The sequence below is a fragment of the Lampetra planeri genome, chromosome 6 (assembly GCF_965212315.1).
Source record: "Lampetra planeri chromosome 6, kcLamPlan1.2.h2, whole genome shotgun sequence".
Classification (NCBI taxonomy): domain Eukaryota; kingdom Metazoa; phylum Chordata; class Hyperoartia; order Petromyzontiformes; family Petromyzontidae; genus Lampetra; species Lampetra planeri.
In genome coordinates this window covers 7,035,649-7,053,060 of record NC_136112.1, presented here as the reverse complement: position 1 = coordinate 7,053,060, position 17,412 = coordinate 7,035,649, and the positions used below count along the sequence as shown (strand labels likewise).

The 17,412-nt window shown below is 43.8% G+C and overlaps 1 protein-coding gene across 2 annotated transcripts in view; it reads left to right on the top strand.

Annotated features, from left to right (window-relative positions):
• The first annotated feature begins 1,318 nt into the window (after positions 1 to 1,318).
• LOC144719467 (kinase suppressor of Ras 2-like) overlaps positions 1,319 to 17,412 on the top strand; it is a 51,045-nt gene continuing 34,951 nt past the window's right edge. For both annotated transcript variants that reach the window (XM_078595406.1, XM_078595405.1), the window contains exon 1: positions 1,319 to 2,768. In XM_078595406.1, the coding sequence (XP_078451532.1) occupies positions 2,604 to 2,768 (165 nt within the window). In that variant the 5' untranslated portion in view covers positions 1,319 to 2,603. The remainder of the gene's footprint in view (positions 2,769 to 17,412) is intronic.

Genomic DNA, 17,412 nt, shown 5'->3' with positions numbered 1-17,412 from the left:
TCAATTCGGTAACGACAGGTGCTTGTTAATCCACTGCTGGATGAGGGCCTCCCTACACCGCAGGGGTCGTAGGGGTCAGTGACCATACTTCACCACGCTGGTTAAGTGTGGGTTGGTGGACGTGGTGGTGGGTGGGTGGGGGGCATGTCTTAGGGGAGCACAGAAGTGTAGTACAACATTTTGGTGCATTGCCTTTGCAGCCCAATTCATGACTGTATAATACATCAAAATGGCAATGCGATTTAAAGAGAAAGATGGAACCGTTAACACGTGGTAAGGAATGGAACGTGTGAAATTAGTAGTCATTGTTAGGCAATAGACTTAACCATGGCTGATGATGAACGAAGTACAATCACAATTCCGTTAAAAGGAACGCATCCTGCATTGGGGTGGACAACGCATCTCGAGTGAGAAAGGGCACAACGCATGTCCACATGATGACGGAGCGTCGTGCCCTGGGTATTGAGTTTTATTTTATTTTCATTTCGCACACAAAGCGGCCACAAGGCGGGACCTTGCCCAAGTCTCGCGAGAACACAACAGCGAGACCAATGCGCAAAGCCGGCTTTGAAACCTCGCGAGATCTCGCATGCGGTAGATTTCGCAGAGCGGATAAGCGGCTGGGGGGGTGGGTTGGGAAGGGGGAGGGGGTGGATTGGGAGGGGGGCGGTGTGGGTTGAGGGGGAGGGGCGTGTACGTCACAGCGCCCCCGCGGTCACGTGCGTGCCCGCTCACTCCCACCAGCTCAGCGCGCGAGCCAACAGCGCGCGATCCGATTGGTCCAAATGCCTGATGCTGACGCCACGCCTCTACTACCCCGCCTTCCTCTCCGCCCACCCGCTTCCAACGCACCCCCCCCCCATTTTGCCCCCCCCCCATTTTGCCCCCCCTCCCAAACACACACCAATGCGCACTAGGAAGTATGAAACCGGGTTTGACCGGAGTGGGGGCATTGAGGGTGGGTGGGGGGGATGCGACTGCTTGGTGGGGGTGGAGCTAGCCAGGCTGAGGCTGCTGCTGCTGGGCACGTGGGCAGAGCTAAAGAGGAGGGGGGGGGGGTGATAGGGGGCGGGGCGTTTCGCGCCTGTTAGATACGTGGGCGGAGCTAAGGTGTGGACGGAGGAGTTAGGAGTGGGGGGGGGGAGTTGGTGGTGGTGGGGGGGGGGTTGGTGGGAGGGAGATATTTGGGGGTGGGGGGGGGAGTTGGGTGGGGAGAGAGTTTAGGGGGGGGGGGTTGGGGGGGGGTGCGGCTCCTGTTGCTGTGGCTGCTGAGTGGGCGGGGCGTGCGGCTACTGCTGCTGCTGCTGCGGGTGCCGCTGCTGCTGCTGCCACTCGGCCATGTCAGCGGCCCGCGGCTGTGGCTGCAGCCCGGCCGAGCTGCATGCGACCGAGTGCCCGACTGGAGCAGCGAGCATGCGTCTTCTGAGCGACGGAGGGCACGGTCGCTAATACCAATAATAATAACAACAATAGAAACAAGAATACAGCAGCGGCAGCTAGGGGAGTAAGAAAAAATAAATAGGGAGCAGCAACAATAGCAACGGTGGTTTGGTGGTGGTGGTGATGCTAGTGCAGTGGTATTGGTAAATATTGTGATGGTGGTAATACAGTGCAGGGGCTATTGTAGGGATTAATGCGCTAATAATGATAATGTGCTGATTACAATTAAAGTGTTAAATTAACGAGGGATCAGTACCACTAATTGTGACGAATTAACTTATTTTATTTGACTAAATGATAGCTGTATTTTTTACGGGAGGGCTGCCGATATAAAATGCAGTAAAATATTGTAGTTTTTTTATTATAATACAGCGAAATCAATGATAAAATAAACAGTAAATTAATTAGTACGTAATACACATAGTATTGCAAATTTTTAATACAGGTACTAATAACATTCCGAATAGAGTGGCAGTCGTGAAAATTTTAAATAGTGATATATTGGTAATTCTATTCTTAATACATAATAGCTCTATTTAAAATGCAATCATGGATATACTCATTACAGTAAACAGTCATAGTATACATTAAATATAATTACCTGGATCTAATTTATGGTATATACAATATAGCCCATAAATTTAGTAATAATAATTCATATTGTTACAAATTTTGTTATCTATTCCCCACCAATACAAAATCTCGTTTCAATCATATACTTTATTTTTTATTTTCCACCTCTGACGTGGTGACTGCTATTTATAATCCATTTGCAATTCTCATTGTTGTCTATTGTTATTGCGGCTAGCCTGGTAGAAATATATAACAGCAAACGAAAAATAGATTTCACCAACGTGGTTACACGAATCACCACCAATTCGGTTTAGTGGAAATCCCCAAAAAAAACATTTAGCAAATTGCAATTTGTTTTATTCTCTCATTTTTCCTCCGGTTTTTTTCTCGATACAAATACAGTGTGAGAGAGAGAGAGAGCAGCGATTTGCATGGTTTTGTAGCGGTGGGGTGGTCTTTATCAATCTCCCTGCCTTGCTCCCTATCTAACACCGCGACCGACCGACCGACCGAGCGCTCGTCGTCACCGGTGAAGACGACGAGGATAAGAGAAGCAAGGAGCAGGAAGAATAGGTTAGACCCGTAGCGCAATGGAAGGAGTAGGAGGAGGCATCGCAGCAGCAGCAGCAGCCGCCTTGGAGCAATGCGAGCTGCTGCAGAACATGATTGAGATCAGCCTCGCCAGCCTCGAGGGTTTGAGGACCAAGTGTGCCACCAGCAACGACCTCACGCAGAAGGAGATGCGGACCCTGGAGGTCAGTCGAGTCCGGTCGGTGTCGTCGTCGTCCTCCGTGTTTATTCTTTGTTGGTTCTATCGGTAAAGTCTCGTCGTTGTTGATGTTGCTGTCGTTCTTGTGTGCACGTCGTTGGAGCAGCAGCAGCAGCAAGGGTGCGTTTTGACAGCCGTCTTCTCAAAGTCTCGGGGTCCCATGGACCTTTGGAGATGGTGGTGCAGCGAGGCAGGCACAGATCGCTTGCTGTTGACGTGCCACCTGCTTGTTTTCGATTGTGATTGTGTCGTCTTCCTTAGCGCTGGTGTGTGCCCGTACCCTGGCACCTTGCTTCGATTCCTCTGGGGGTCTGGGTGGCCCCACCTCGGGATGCGTTTGATATCTGGTCATGTGAAGAAATCTGGAACAGCGGACGTGATTTGGTTTGGTGGACGTGACGTTCCCTACTATGTTGTTGTTTTTTGTGACAGTCTAGGTGCACTTGGAAATGGTGGCACGTTGGAATTGTGAAAGCAACCTAACACCTGTGGGGGTTATGCTGCAGACACGGGCGTTAAGGCGAGATCATTATTGTTGGTAGGCGAAGGTGACTTGGCAGATGTACTACCTGAACTCGCCACTGTGTAACATGTGTAACATGCTAACCCTTTAAACACGGAGGTATACGTTGGCAAACGACTGAACATTCATAACCAGGTGCCAAATTGCCTTTTCTAGCCTCCCAATGGGCCTCCCCAAGGTCAACTCAAACATAAATGAGTTCCTTCTGCAGTGTGTGGTCATATAAATCAGTCACTGGGGGAATGGAGGTGGGTGGATTTGTGCGATGGATGGACATGCCACCAGCTTTTTTTGTCATCAATGCCTTAGCAGGTGCTAATAAGACTCCCCAAAAGTTGTGTAGGCCTTTGTGTCAACCTGGCTTTGGCCTGGCAGCAGTTTTTTGCCAGAAATCATGGTGAGTCCCACCACCAGACAGTGTTGTTCATGCGGCGGTCGACCTTGTATCTGTAGATATACGGGCACATCCACTGTTCTCCCACTCAAATTCCCACCGTTGACCCCATTGTTCGTTTAACGCAGATTATTTTTTTATTTCATACATCACGCCAACATAAGGAATCGAGTCTAATACATGAAGATGAACAGTACTGTATTCGATAAAGAGAGTGCACGTTACAAATTAAGTTGAGAAATTATTATTTTTTCAACATTCTAATAAACACGCCGGGTTCAATTGACATGTTGGCAGAATTTTATTTAGGCATGCTGGGTCAGTCCATCTTGGTGTAACCAATGGATCGAGGGACACGTGTTCTTCTTTAGTCTAGTGCCCAATGGCAGGTCTTTAGCTCGAACTATTTCTATTCTGTACGATCTTGAGCAGCCTTCATTTTACTCGATGTAAAAATGAAGTCGTCAAGCAGCATTTTAGTTTTAATCTACTTGGCCTCAACATTATAATAGGGGTTTTCCCCTTTCTGGCAATAAAACAGGTGTTAAGATGTTTTAAACACCAAACTGAAACCTTTGCAAGGAATCATGTCTGCATTAACCACATATACACGTGGTGAAAATGCAAACAAAAAAAACATGCTTTGACAATATGTGCATTGTCACCACACATATATGTGGTTAATGCAGACATGATTCCTTGCAAAGGTTTCAATTTGGTGTTTGAATATCTTAACACCTGTTTTATTGCCAGAAAGGGGGAAAAAAACCTATTATAATTTAATAATGGAAAAGGAGGTCTCATGATATTGGCCTCAACATCTTTCCAGAACTTCGTCTGTCAAGCTTCCACCTCTGAGAATGTGTCCAATCCACACATTTAGCTTTTTCTGGATTAATCACATGGGACATTTCTCCTCTGTAACCTCGTCTAGACCTTCCCCCTTATGCTTTCTTTACCCAACTAATTTTCTCGATTTGAATCAAAACTTTCTCCTCTTCATGGAGCTATCAACCAGGCTTCCATCATCTTATGAATCGCAATGGGTATCCACCTGCCAAGCATGGTAGTGCTTACCTATTACTTTGGAGCCAGGGTTGGTGAATCGTACAAACATAATTTGGCAGATACTCACCTGCAGGCCTGCAGGTAAACCAGTGGATGGCATCACAGTGGGTTGAATGTCGATTGGGATTTTTAGGTGTTTTCCCATTGTAAACATTGCTTTTCTGGGTACTCTGTATTTCTCTGATACTCAGTGGGGAATTGGTCAAAAATTCCATGCAGACCCCTCCTGCTAAAATCGTGTAATTCCATTAGGCTAAGGACATACAAGCGAAGAGTTTGTGCAGTTTTATGAATGTGTAGCATTTAACTAATTTTAGTTAGAAATTTACAATGCAAAGCATGCCCTTGTGCAATAAATGGGCCTTTCATCGGTAAGTTTTCTTCAGGACAGTATGTGCAATTTTTCAATTTGAATGCATCATTTTATCTCAGGAATCTCTCTTTTTCCAGACAATGCACCAAGGCCCTTTCCTAAAGGGAAATGCAGTGTAGTAGTGTACAGAGTAAAATAGTACACTGGCAAAGCACATTGCACAATTTATTGCAAATGGTTGCGTACAATATCGGTTTAACACGACCCATCGGCACCATTTTTAGTACAATACCCACTTGTATTGTATACTATGCTTTATTGAAATATTAAGATACAGGAGCTCAAAAGCCAAATAACATTTAATGATATATATTATGTTGGCAAGGGCAATTATACTATTGTAATTCACATAGGTGAATAGCTTCATATTTTGGCCATCACGAATGTATTAATTAAATTGATACTCATTTAAGAGGAAAAGATGCTGATGAGAAGAAATTTACGATTTTCAAAGTAGCACACATACTGGCAATTAATGGTCTACAATGGACACCAAGCAGGCTTGAAATTAGGAAATTCTATCGGTTCAAAAATATACCTGCTTTAAGTATTGCCTGAAATCCATAATTTAACATTTTTTTCAATATTATATCATTAGATCATCAGAGCTTGTAGAGCATCCGAGGTCAACATCAAGTCCATACAGTATATTGACTCTTTTCAATCGTTTTACTTACATTTACGTGAAGATCTTCCTCTACACTTTAGGTTTTAATTTTATCTCACGGTGCCATAGTTTTTAAACAAAGAAATACATCCAATTTCTCAATTGGTATACTTACCTATATTTCCTGATGTCACAGGTCCCTCTTATTCCAGGATTTATTAGAAATTAATTACGAGTAAAATTAGTAGTTAACACATTTACTTATTAAAATGCAGTATGTAGCAAATCTGTTTATGAAGCACATTAATATTGCCATGCAGTATCGAATGTTTTCTTCCAGATTTGTCCAGATATGCAATGTATAGCACTGTACTGTACAGAATATTACGTGTGTGTTACTATTTGTACTCTCACTTTGCTTTTATCACTTGGATTTGAATGCGGTGCTTTTATTTACCTTAATGCAGTACGTTTCCATTTAAGGTCCTCAGACATTGTTATTACTGGCCTACTATAAAAACTGGGATTAGTATACTTTTGTATTTTCAGTGTGACCAAGACCTCTTTTTTTTCTTTCCCCGTCCCAGTGATTGAAGATTATTTGTAAGCAAGCATTGTTTTTGCTTAGTTTGTGCTCACCCTACTGACTTGCTTCATCGTATGGTTAGTTCATTGTCATTCCATAAAAACAAATTTACTGCAAGAGGAGTTAAGTTATACCAATTCAATTCGCCATTGAAAACACGAGCTCCTTATAGCTTTACCCTAAATAAGCTGACTTGAACGACTGGCAGTTAGGTTGTTGCGTTGAGAGTAAATTTTAATAACTCGTTTAAAATAAAGGCAGCAAAAGCATGAATTCTGCAATGGTGATGTTTCGGCAAATGTTGCTTTGTAGGAAAAATACACTTTATGGAATGTACACAGTGCGCACTGGTCTTTCCAAGCTGCTAATACCACTGGCTGGAAAGGGTTTATCTTTGGAATTATCATTTTTCCCTTTGTCGAGAGCAAATTGTAGAAGCTATTGAAAGCAACTGTCAGTGTAGCAATCTCCGATAAAGCAGCAATTTGTTATTGCTTTTGAGTTTATTACGCAAGAGCGTTTGCAGTAAAACAATGTGCCGTGTGCAATGAACTTGACAGAGCAGGCTTCAATTACCCTACTTAGCACGAGAGGGCGCCTTCAATGCAATTTCAGTACTGTACTGTATAGTATTCATATGAGGTACATGGTAGATCTGTGGTCAGGTACAGTTTACAGTGCATAAATTGTAATTACAAGCAGCTTTAACCGAAATTACAATTACCGTGGGTTGCAATTCATTACACGTTACACAATTGCAATTGGTCCAAGGTCTGGTGCATGAAACCCATTGTCTTCTAGTTCCAGTACAATGGTTGTTTGGGTATCAGCTGATTTCGTTATTTTTACATTCACTTGTACTGTATTAATGTAATGTCAATTAAATTAACATGTATCCCTCGGTTGCTAATTCTGTAGCTCAAATTTCAGAAGGGAATATTACAATTTAAAACAAATATTAATGTATATAACCTTTTGGGTAAATTCCATGAACACATTGTGAATGATGTTTTTTGGATTTCCTCTTACCTGGTTAAATACAGACCGGTAGTTAACATACATCTAGCAAATAACAATCTTGTGTGCATGGCCGATGCTACGTGTGATGTGAAAGAAGTTCAATATACATACAAGTCGTGGACCGCCTACAAAACCACGTCTACCTAGAATATGGAGCAATGAAATCAGCTCTAAACTAACTGTTTTTTTAATTTACCAGGTAAGGCTCACTGAGCTACACAGCTCTTTTTCAGAAGTGACTTGGCCACAAATGATAGCTCAACGAAGTGGCATATCATCGTGCGGAAATATATAGCAGCCACATACTGTAATCGCATGTTGATTCTAAATGTGGACGGAAAACCGAGGACACGGAGAAAAATACACGTGCCCACAGGGAGAACATGCAAACTCCAAATATGCAGGCGCCAGGGCTGGAATCGAACCCACGACCTGTATACTAGCCGAGGTATTTAACATCTTACTACTGTGGTGCCAGTTCATGTCCAGTTGCCAAGTTTATTGTTACATTGCAGGAGCGTGAGGTCAGGATCAGATGTAGAATTTGTATTTATTCTGGAGAAATCCCATGAGCTATGAAGCTCTTTTTCACAGATGTCCAGTGGGGTGCCAGTCAAAAACTTACAATGACAAACAATACAAAAACACGAAGGGTTTCCAAAGTATAGCAAAGGTAAGCAAATCACAAATTAAATACGTAAAATAGATTTAAGTATATAAGTTGCAATTGCACAAGTACACCAATTCCCAAGCTTACGCAAGGCAGAAAAAACAACAGCAAAAACAATCCCAGACTTCACAAAGACAACACACAGTCCCTCAATAAAATTGCACGTTGAAATTGAACCATCGATACTTTGGGTAAGGATGAAAGTTACTAATCACATTTGCAAATGCACTTGTATCCAGAACTAATCATCTGCTTCATGTGGTGGCGGCTTAGCAAATGCCTACAAGCAAAGCAGTGGATTGGCCATGGCTGATATTGATGAGGAGTTTTGAATGTAATGGCACAGTTTAATGGCACATCTTCATGGAAAACCTTGCATGACCAAATGTTGACCACATTACACGTATTAGAATGTGGCACAATAACGGAGAATACGGTTTTTACATGGTACTGTATTGGGTCGCAATTATATTAATGTCTCGTCAAGGTAAAAATAACGACACTTGAAATATCTCACATTGGTAATTGTTACAGTGGTTGTGCAGATTTCACACTTTTAGGTAATATGATCAATTTAGGAATAAAAAAATGAAGAACTTGGCAGCATAAGGAAATAAACTTTGTTGGAATATTTTTACCTAATATTTCCAATTAATGGTAATATACCGTATTGTTATTTTAGTCCGTTTACGTTGGCCTGAGTACGGTACTATATATTAGGTGTCTGCTTTCAACCTTTGTTTATTTTTTGTATTTCCCTGCGTAATTCTCAAAACACGTTATGCATGTGGCACGCAACAATTTAAATGCAGGTTCAAACATACATGCAATTCAGTGTCCACTCATGACAAAGCCGTAACACCCTGTGCATTTTAGTTAGCTCCGGTAGCATACTAATTTATGAATTGTACATTAGGTTTGGTAGCTGTTTCAATAATACAAAATGTGAAATACAGGCGAACAACATTCATAAATACTGCTTCAGTAGCATGTCATTGCTTGCATTATTCTAAATACTGTTTATACATATTCTGCGTGTTGAAGTTCATATTTTCTACTCAATATGTTAAAATTAAAGCCCTTCATTTTTTTGTTCGGTATGTGTGACTTAAAATCAACATACAGTAAAGGTTAGTATTAGGTACAAGTCGTTTTTTTCTAATCCTTCCACTACCTTTCAGAATATTTTCAATAAACATTGCGTCATTGTTGCCACGACAACGTTGCTATCAAGCAGCAAGTTGCTGCTGTCTTTACAATGAGCATTCCCTTCGCTCGTGTTTTTTTTTGCATAGAAAATAACAACAAGTGCTTATCCGACCTAATTAGGGTTTCTCCTGTACGTTGCATCTTACGTTAACCCCCAAATACGACATTTTTTTTTCTTTTGTCATTTTGGTGACCCATATCACTTGCAAATGAGACAATCCTTCGTCTCTTCAGATCTCACCTGGTTAAACAAAATAACTTTAATTAATAAAGAAAAACACCCAGTTCGTTATTGGCAGAAAAAAACCCAAATATGCCCAGACTCACATTTAAATGGTACTCGAAGAATAATCTACAAAAAATTAAGACACGTCCAAATACATTGTGACTTATTTATTACATATGTAGTGACATCGCGGGATGTCACTGTACAGTGCCGGTCCTAGAGAGGCACGGCGTACGATGTAACGACATCGCGGACACCATTATGATGTGGGTGTAGTACCGGCCCTAGAGGGGCTCGGTCAGCGCTGATTGATAGCACTGGATGGCATCACGCTCGGCGTGCAATGCCAGCCCTAGAGGATCGGGTGTGAGAGTTCTAGCTGTAGGGAAGGGGTTACCGAAGGCCATGCACTCTGGTTGACTCGAGAGGACATGTGACCGGTTAAGTCTACAAAGGGGCCTCAAGTGGGGGCTAGGGGTGGTCACGTGGTCCGGGTCGAGATCCTGCTAGAGGGTTCTGGAAGGTGGTCGTGGCCAAGGGCGGAGCCAGCCACGCCTCAGAGAATATAAGCCGGGTCCACCAGAGGGGATGGCGTTGTTCATCCTGGAGAAACCTTCGACAACGTTCTCCGAGTCTCCAACACGTGGACCTGGAACCAGGCTGTGGTCCCGGTCCGAAGTAGCTAGTTTCGTTGTAATTTGTGTAGTTAGCCTGGTGGTCACCACCATAGGTTGTTATTCTGTTAAGGGGCAGTTACCCCGTGTGTTGGTGTTAAATAAATGTGTTGCCTCCAAGAGCATGTCTGCGACTCGGTTGAACCTACTACAACTGGTGTCGGAAGTGACCAAACGTTATTTTACTAGTTACATAGACGACGTTAGGTTATGTTTACACGACGCAGACAACGAACCAGGACGACGAGGACGACGAAGGCAAAGTTCTTCAAATAGCCCCGGGGATCGCGATCCCGGAGAAATGAAGCGAGGTGCCGTCGGCGGAGCATCGCACTGAACAACCAAGCTATAGCTTGGCGTCGGATTTGATGACGACACCTTGGCGGCGTTTTTCACCATCCCGCCATTGGACAGGGCCATGCTGCATCAAGCCTTTGACCAAATGGCGACAATCTACGAACTGCCGTCAAATGTGCGCAATAAGCTCACTGCGTAGAGGAGGGGGGAGGCCGAGACGCCCCTCGCCTTCCATAGCACACTTTTGGCGCTAGCAAAAGCTGCCTTTCCGAAGATGGACCACGACGGAGTCGACTCGCTGGTCCTCGAGAGATTGCTAGCTTTGGCTAAGGACCTCAATGTCGTCATGCCGGTTGTCGACGAAGAAGATTGTCTTCTATCAAGGTTGCAAGATGCATCCAGGCGCACCAGCTCTTGCAATGCCATAAGGGGTTGGCGGCGTGTACCGCGCCTCGTGAGGCGCGTAATACACTCGAAGACGTGGAACCCGTCCAAGCCTGCGCATCGACCCAAGGCGGAGGCTGGCAAGGGGACGGCATGGTGCGACGGGATGAGCAACAACGACGGCAGAAGACATCTTCTCGTCCTGGGAGCGGGCTCGTCATGTGCTACAACAGCGGCCTACCGGGACACGTCTCGGGGCGCTGTCATCCGCCCGACCGTCCTCCACTCCACTACACCCGAAGGCGAGTCGCGGCACATCACACACTCGGCCCCTTAATCCACCTCATTCATCTCGTTGGGCCGGTTTTCATTCCCGTCGTGCGTCGGTGCGTGAGGGTTCGGACTTTTCTCAGGTTGACTGGCCACTCCGACCGGGTCAGTGGTTGCAGTTGGCCCATAGAGTGGTTTCCACAACTGCAGGTTCATCTGCTGTTATCGGATTGATAGATGGGGTTGAAATCAGAATGCTCGTTGATACTGGTGCGTCAGCAACTGTCATTTCTGAGTTGATTTTTAACATCTTACCCCTATATGTCGTACGCTATGTCCCGTCGGGGCTCCGTGCTTTGCCACAAACAGCGGCTCATTGGGCATCATTGGGAAAATAACAGTAGAGGTATGCATTGTAGATATCAAATTGTCGGGACCAGTTCTGGTTTAAACAATCCTTGCTATTCCTTGTTTGCTCGGGACTGATGTTTTGCGTGCCTTGAGTTTCCATCGGACCGTCGAATGGCCTATTTGCCTTCTCCCACTCGATCGTACATGGCCAACGTTACCGTGCAAGCACTTATGAGTAAGACCGTGAAGATTCCCCCTGGCACTCAAATGTTGGTTCCCTTACAATTGCGCAAGCCGCTCGACCAGGAGGCGTCTGCGGGAGGGATCCTTTTGGGCCCCCCAAATAAAGCTATTCGTCGGTTGATGTTTGTAGGTGCCTTGAATTTGGTATCCAATGACCAGGAACCATTCATTCAGGTCCTTAAAGCAGGGTGATCCCGTCCTCAGGTTCAGTGCGTTTAACGTCCCCCAAGCCGCCACCGGCGCCGTCTCCACTGGATTCGGGAGAGGAAGACCCGTCTGCCCGGCCAACTGCTGTTCGTGAGGAGCCGGGTTCGACAGGACATTTGCAGATTCCCCCCAGGACCTCCAGGGAGAGCGAGCCCACCTGTCCACAATAACTCGATCAAAGACTCTTCGGTTTTTGTGATCCCCATATACACATGCTCCCACACTGTCAGTTGGTTGTCGCGCTCGGCAGGCCGTATTGGTTATTGTCTTAACCTAGCCTTTATTGTGCTTGCAGGTATTGTTACACGGTGAGGGTGGGAGATGCTGCTGATGGAGGGGGTCCCGAGTATTCGCGTTTTACTGCGTTTTATATTTTTTCTCTCTCTTCCTTGGTTGACTATTGTTTTTCTGTACTCTTGTCCCCTTTTCCTGTTAGTTACTGTACATTTGCATATAGTGTATATATTGTTAAGGTGGGTTGGGGTATTTATTTGTTGAGGCACACATAGGGGTTTTGTTTGTTTTAATTGTTTGTTGAATGGGGAGGTTGACAGCCGGGACGGCTGAGTGCTACGTAGGGGGGGTGATGTAGTGACATCGCGGGATGTCATTGTACAGTGCCGGCCCTCGAGAGGCACGGCATGTGATGTAACGACATTGCGGACCCCGCTATGATGTGGGTGTCGTACCGGCCCTAGAGGGGCTTGGTCAGCGCTGATTGATAGCGCTGGATAGCATCACGCTCGGCGTGCAATGCCAACCCTAGAGGATCGGGGGTGAGAGTGCTGGCCGTCGGGAAAGGGTTACTGAAGGCCATGCACTCTGGTTGACCCGAGAGGACACGTGACCGGTTAAGTCTACAAAGGGGCCTCAAGTGGGGGCTAGGGGTGGTCACGTGGTCCGGGTCGAGATCCTGCTAGAGGGTTCTGGAAGGTGGTTGTGGCCAAGGGCGCAGCCAGCCACGCCGCAGAGAATATAAGCCGGGTCAACCAGAGGGGCTGGCGTTGTTCATCCTGAAGAAACCTTCGACAACGTTCTCCGAGTCTCCAACACGTGGACCTGGAACCAGGCTGTGGTCCCTGTCCGAAGTAGCTAGTTTCGTTGTAATTTGTGTAGTTAGCCTGGTGGTCACCACCATAGGTTGTTATTCTGTTAAGGGGCCGTTTCCCCGTGTGTTGGTGTTAAATACATGTGTTGCCTCCAAGAGCACGTATGCGACTCAGTTGAACCTACTACACATATATAAGAATATGTTTTACCCCTTTCTGGCAATAAAAATATTCTCGATTTTGATACTGGCAAGGGAGGTCCAATGACATTTTCTGTTTGGCATGGAGCGACGGGGCGCAGAGTTAGTGCATTGTGCTATGATCCCAGCAATCCGAGTTGGATTCCTGACCATGGCTTACATCTGTGGCAAGTGATATTTAACTCGCCCTGGACGGCCTTCTCCCTTACCCAATCCTGGACTATTCAGCGTGGTAAAATATGCTCAAGTAAACCTTATTACTGACGAGATGTGTGGAGAGGCTCTTCAACGCAGAGGCGCCGCCGTGGCGATATGTTAATTACCGCGCCTAGTATGCAGGAGGTCATGGGTTCGATCCCAACCCTTGATGCCTGTATATTTAGAGTTTGCATGTTCTCCCCGTGGTCGCGTGTATTTTTTTCCCGGGTCCTGCAATTTTTCCCTCATTTAAAATCAACATGCGTTTACAGTATTTTACTGCTATAAATTTCCACATAAGCCACTTTGTTGAGCAATCTTTTGTGGCCAGGTTGCTTCTGAAAAAGAGCTATATAGCTCAGTGAGCCTCACCTGGTAAAATAAAATAGTTTAGTATTCACCAGTGAATCAATTAAGGGCCGTAATTTAGTATAAATAAATTTACTGTATAGAGTCAGAGTGGGACAAACAACAGTATGGATGTTTATGAAAGTTTTACTCCTATCATTTTACGTCGGAAAGACCTTTTATTTACGATGACTCCCACTCTGGCTGACCATTAGAGGTGATGACAGCCGAATGGCACCAAGTGGCTTATAGATGTCGGAAGGTATCACATTACATGGAATGGACATCACTGTCAGTGGTTTATCAATTAATTGAGAAAAACATACTCTGCCGCAGATGTTGGGCCTGAGATTTGTTTACGAATACTGTAACAGCGAGTCATTATTAATGTATTGGACAGCTCTGTGTGGTTGTTTGTAGGACAGCTGTGAATTTGTATACAGGAATTTGTAAACGCATGCATGATGGAAAGTGGCTGTGGAGAGTGCCATGGCTACAAAAGCAGTCAGTAACGCCTCCATCCAAATGCAGTAGCATATTGTCCAAGGATTAAAAGTCACCTAAGGATTTCAGGCTTGTGAACAAACAGTAGATTAAGAGAGCATACACAGAGGGACACGACTATACAACGTGTTCGTAACATTATCATCCATCATTAATGAATTCTCATTAGACCGTTTGCACTGTGGTGGAACTGCTGGTAACATATTGCTTATGTACAGTATCTTGGATTTTTCTACTGAGTTTTGAGTAATCTGCTGGACAGCTAGAGCAGCACATCACAGAAGCGTTTGAAATGATTAACATCTGAGATGTTGTTGAACGTCTGGGACTATACTCTTAGTTTTTTTTTTCGGTAAAGTCACGTAGGTAAAAAATAATAATAATAATATAATAATAAATGAAAATAACTACATTAAATCACAACGTTTCAGAGGCAACACAAGTCTCCGTCTTCAGGTGGGACCATCACAGCTAAATTTACTGTATCAAGTGAAGAGAAATCCAAGAGACAAGATCTTAAATACTGGTTAAGGGGAGGGGGGAGGAGCTTATCTAAATGTGGCAGTCAGGGACTGGGAGGGTTGGGGGCGGGGCTAGAATGGAAGGGGGCGGGGCTAGAAGGGAAGGGGGGCAGGGCTAGAAGGGAAGGTACAAGTGAAGAACCTCCACGGGGTTACGGCCGATGTTGGCTGCCTAAACCAAAATAGCAGCACTGTTAAACGCTGGGGATGTCAACAACTCGGTAAAATAGGCTAGTGCCTGTCAAATAAGATGGTACAAATATGCGTAGTTAAATCTTTTTTACATGGTTAATAACATATTTCCAATGATTGCTCAATTTGTACCCATCATCACGGCTGAAGTTACGTCTATGTTTGTTTCATTTATTATTATTTTATTATTATTTTTTACCTACGTGACTTTACCGAAAAAACCTACGAGTATGAATCCTTGCAGTCACGAAAGCTTCAAATCTAGAATCTGGGACTCTCTAGTTTCAGTAAGGTGCCATCCACCAGTAGACGTATGAAGGTTTAGACCAGGGGTCGGCAACCTACGGCTCCGAATCCGCATGTGGCTCTTTACAGACTGCTTCGTGACGTAATGTGTGTGTGTATGTATTCACATGCATTGCGGCTCTTGAAATATTGAGTTTTGTACCAAATTCGAAACAAAATGGCTCTTCTTGGTATTTTAGTTGCCGACCTCTGGTTTTGACAAATTAAAACCCTACAATAAAATGCAAAGTGTTTGTGTGTATAATTATATTTATGGAGCTCAAACTGTTGTATAATTGTAAATCTTAAATAATTAATTATATGTGTTTGAGCACCTGATGTTTCATAATATATCTCCTGATTATCAACCTAACCATTCCAGATTCTTCCAAGAAAAATATATCAAACCTGACGTATGCCTTTAAATGACCAAACTACTAATTGAACTACAGTAAAACCTTGGATTGCGAGTAACTTGGTCTGCGAGTGTTTTGCAAGACGAGCTAAAATTTAAAATAAATTTTAATTTGATAAACGAACGAGGTCTTGCAATACGAGTAGTCCGTATACGCTTTGTCTGCCGAGCGTCACTTGATCGCAACTGATATACGAGTGCTTTGGATTACAAACACGTTTCCAGAACGAATTATGTTCGCAATCCAAGGTTTTACTGTAATTTGTATTTTACCAGGTAAGGTCCATTGAGCTATATGGCTCTTTACCAGAAAGAAGTTCAACATACATATATACATAAATACACGTAACGGACTGCCTGCAACACAACATCTACCTAGGATATGAAGCGATGAAATCGGTTCTAAACTAACTATTTTTATTTGACCAGGTAAGGTTCACTGATCCGTATAGCTCTTTTTTTCAGAAGTGATGTGGCCACAAATGATAGCTCAAGAGAGTGGCTTACAATGTGGAAATGTATAGTATCAAACTACTCTTTAAAGCCTGTTTCTAAATATGGAGTGAAAAACTGAAGGATCCAGGAGAAAAATACGCGTGACCACGGGGAGAACATGCGAACTCCAATATTCAGGGTCAGGATAGAAGTCACGACCTGAAAACCGGGTAGTATAGTTATCATCATGGCACAGTGGCACCACAAAATGAACCTCATATAGTACTGCACTTTTTGATAGACATGTTAATGTCACGAGTCTTCATTAAATAGCATATTTGTTCCAATTATTCAAATTGGTCTTCATTGTATAGATATTGTTATGACTCAATATGTTACAAATTTTCCCTAAACGTTCAAACCCTAACCTTGTAATTACCCAACTACCTAGCTGTTGTAGGAACAATTTATTGTTTTTCGAATAATTTTTACAAAGTCTGTAAATTAAAGATTTCAGTTTACAACATGTCCACATTAGAGGTGGAATGTAATTAAAACAGTAATGCTTTATTCACTGCAACTGATCTGACTTTCTGGTGGGACTTGGAAAACAACTCGTGTTGCTGATGAAAATAGATGTGACCTTTATCTCTTGTTTTCATGGAAACAAGTGGGAAGGGTCTTACCCATCCTTTTTTCCATTCAAATGCAAATTAAATTTGACTTCATGGAAATTGAAGCCTCTAAACAAGCCCCTATATAATCCTTATGATGTGCTGCCCTGCCAGTTCCTTAGTTTGACTTTGCATGCAAGTTTTTCAAAAGTGGAGGAGTGACTATACCACAAGCTTGTTACTCATTAAGCAGCGCTGTTAGAAAGTCATGTGTTGAGGACACATGAGCTGAGGCTTTTTTTTTTACCTCATCTCAAAGTAGATCTTGATGTAGCCAGACCGATCTAAAAAAGCCTCTTATGTTCACCTGATGTATCAGATACTGCCCACCAGATACTGCTAGCAATATAAATGGGTATTGCGCAGTTAGTTGTTTAGCAGTTTTTCCACGGTGGGTTAAAGTTCAGGTACTTCCACTGTTACCAAAGCTCAAAATTTCAAGAGCCGCAATGCACGCGAATACATACATGCACACATTACGTGACAAAGCAGTCCATAAGGAGCCGCATGTTGCCGACCCCTGCTCTAGTGAGAGGCCTTTTCGCCAGCACCTATGAACATCTTGGAGCGTATATGTTGTAAATTAAATATGTTATGCATATTTGAAGTTTGCATGTTCTCCCCGTAGTCGCATGGATTTTTTTACCAAGTCCTCCGGTTTTTCCCTCCACATTTAGTATCCATATGCGTTTAGAGTATTTGTTTGG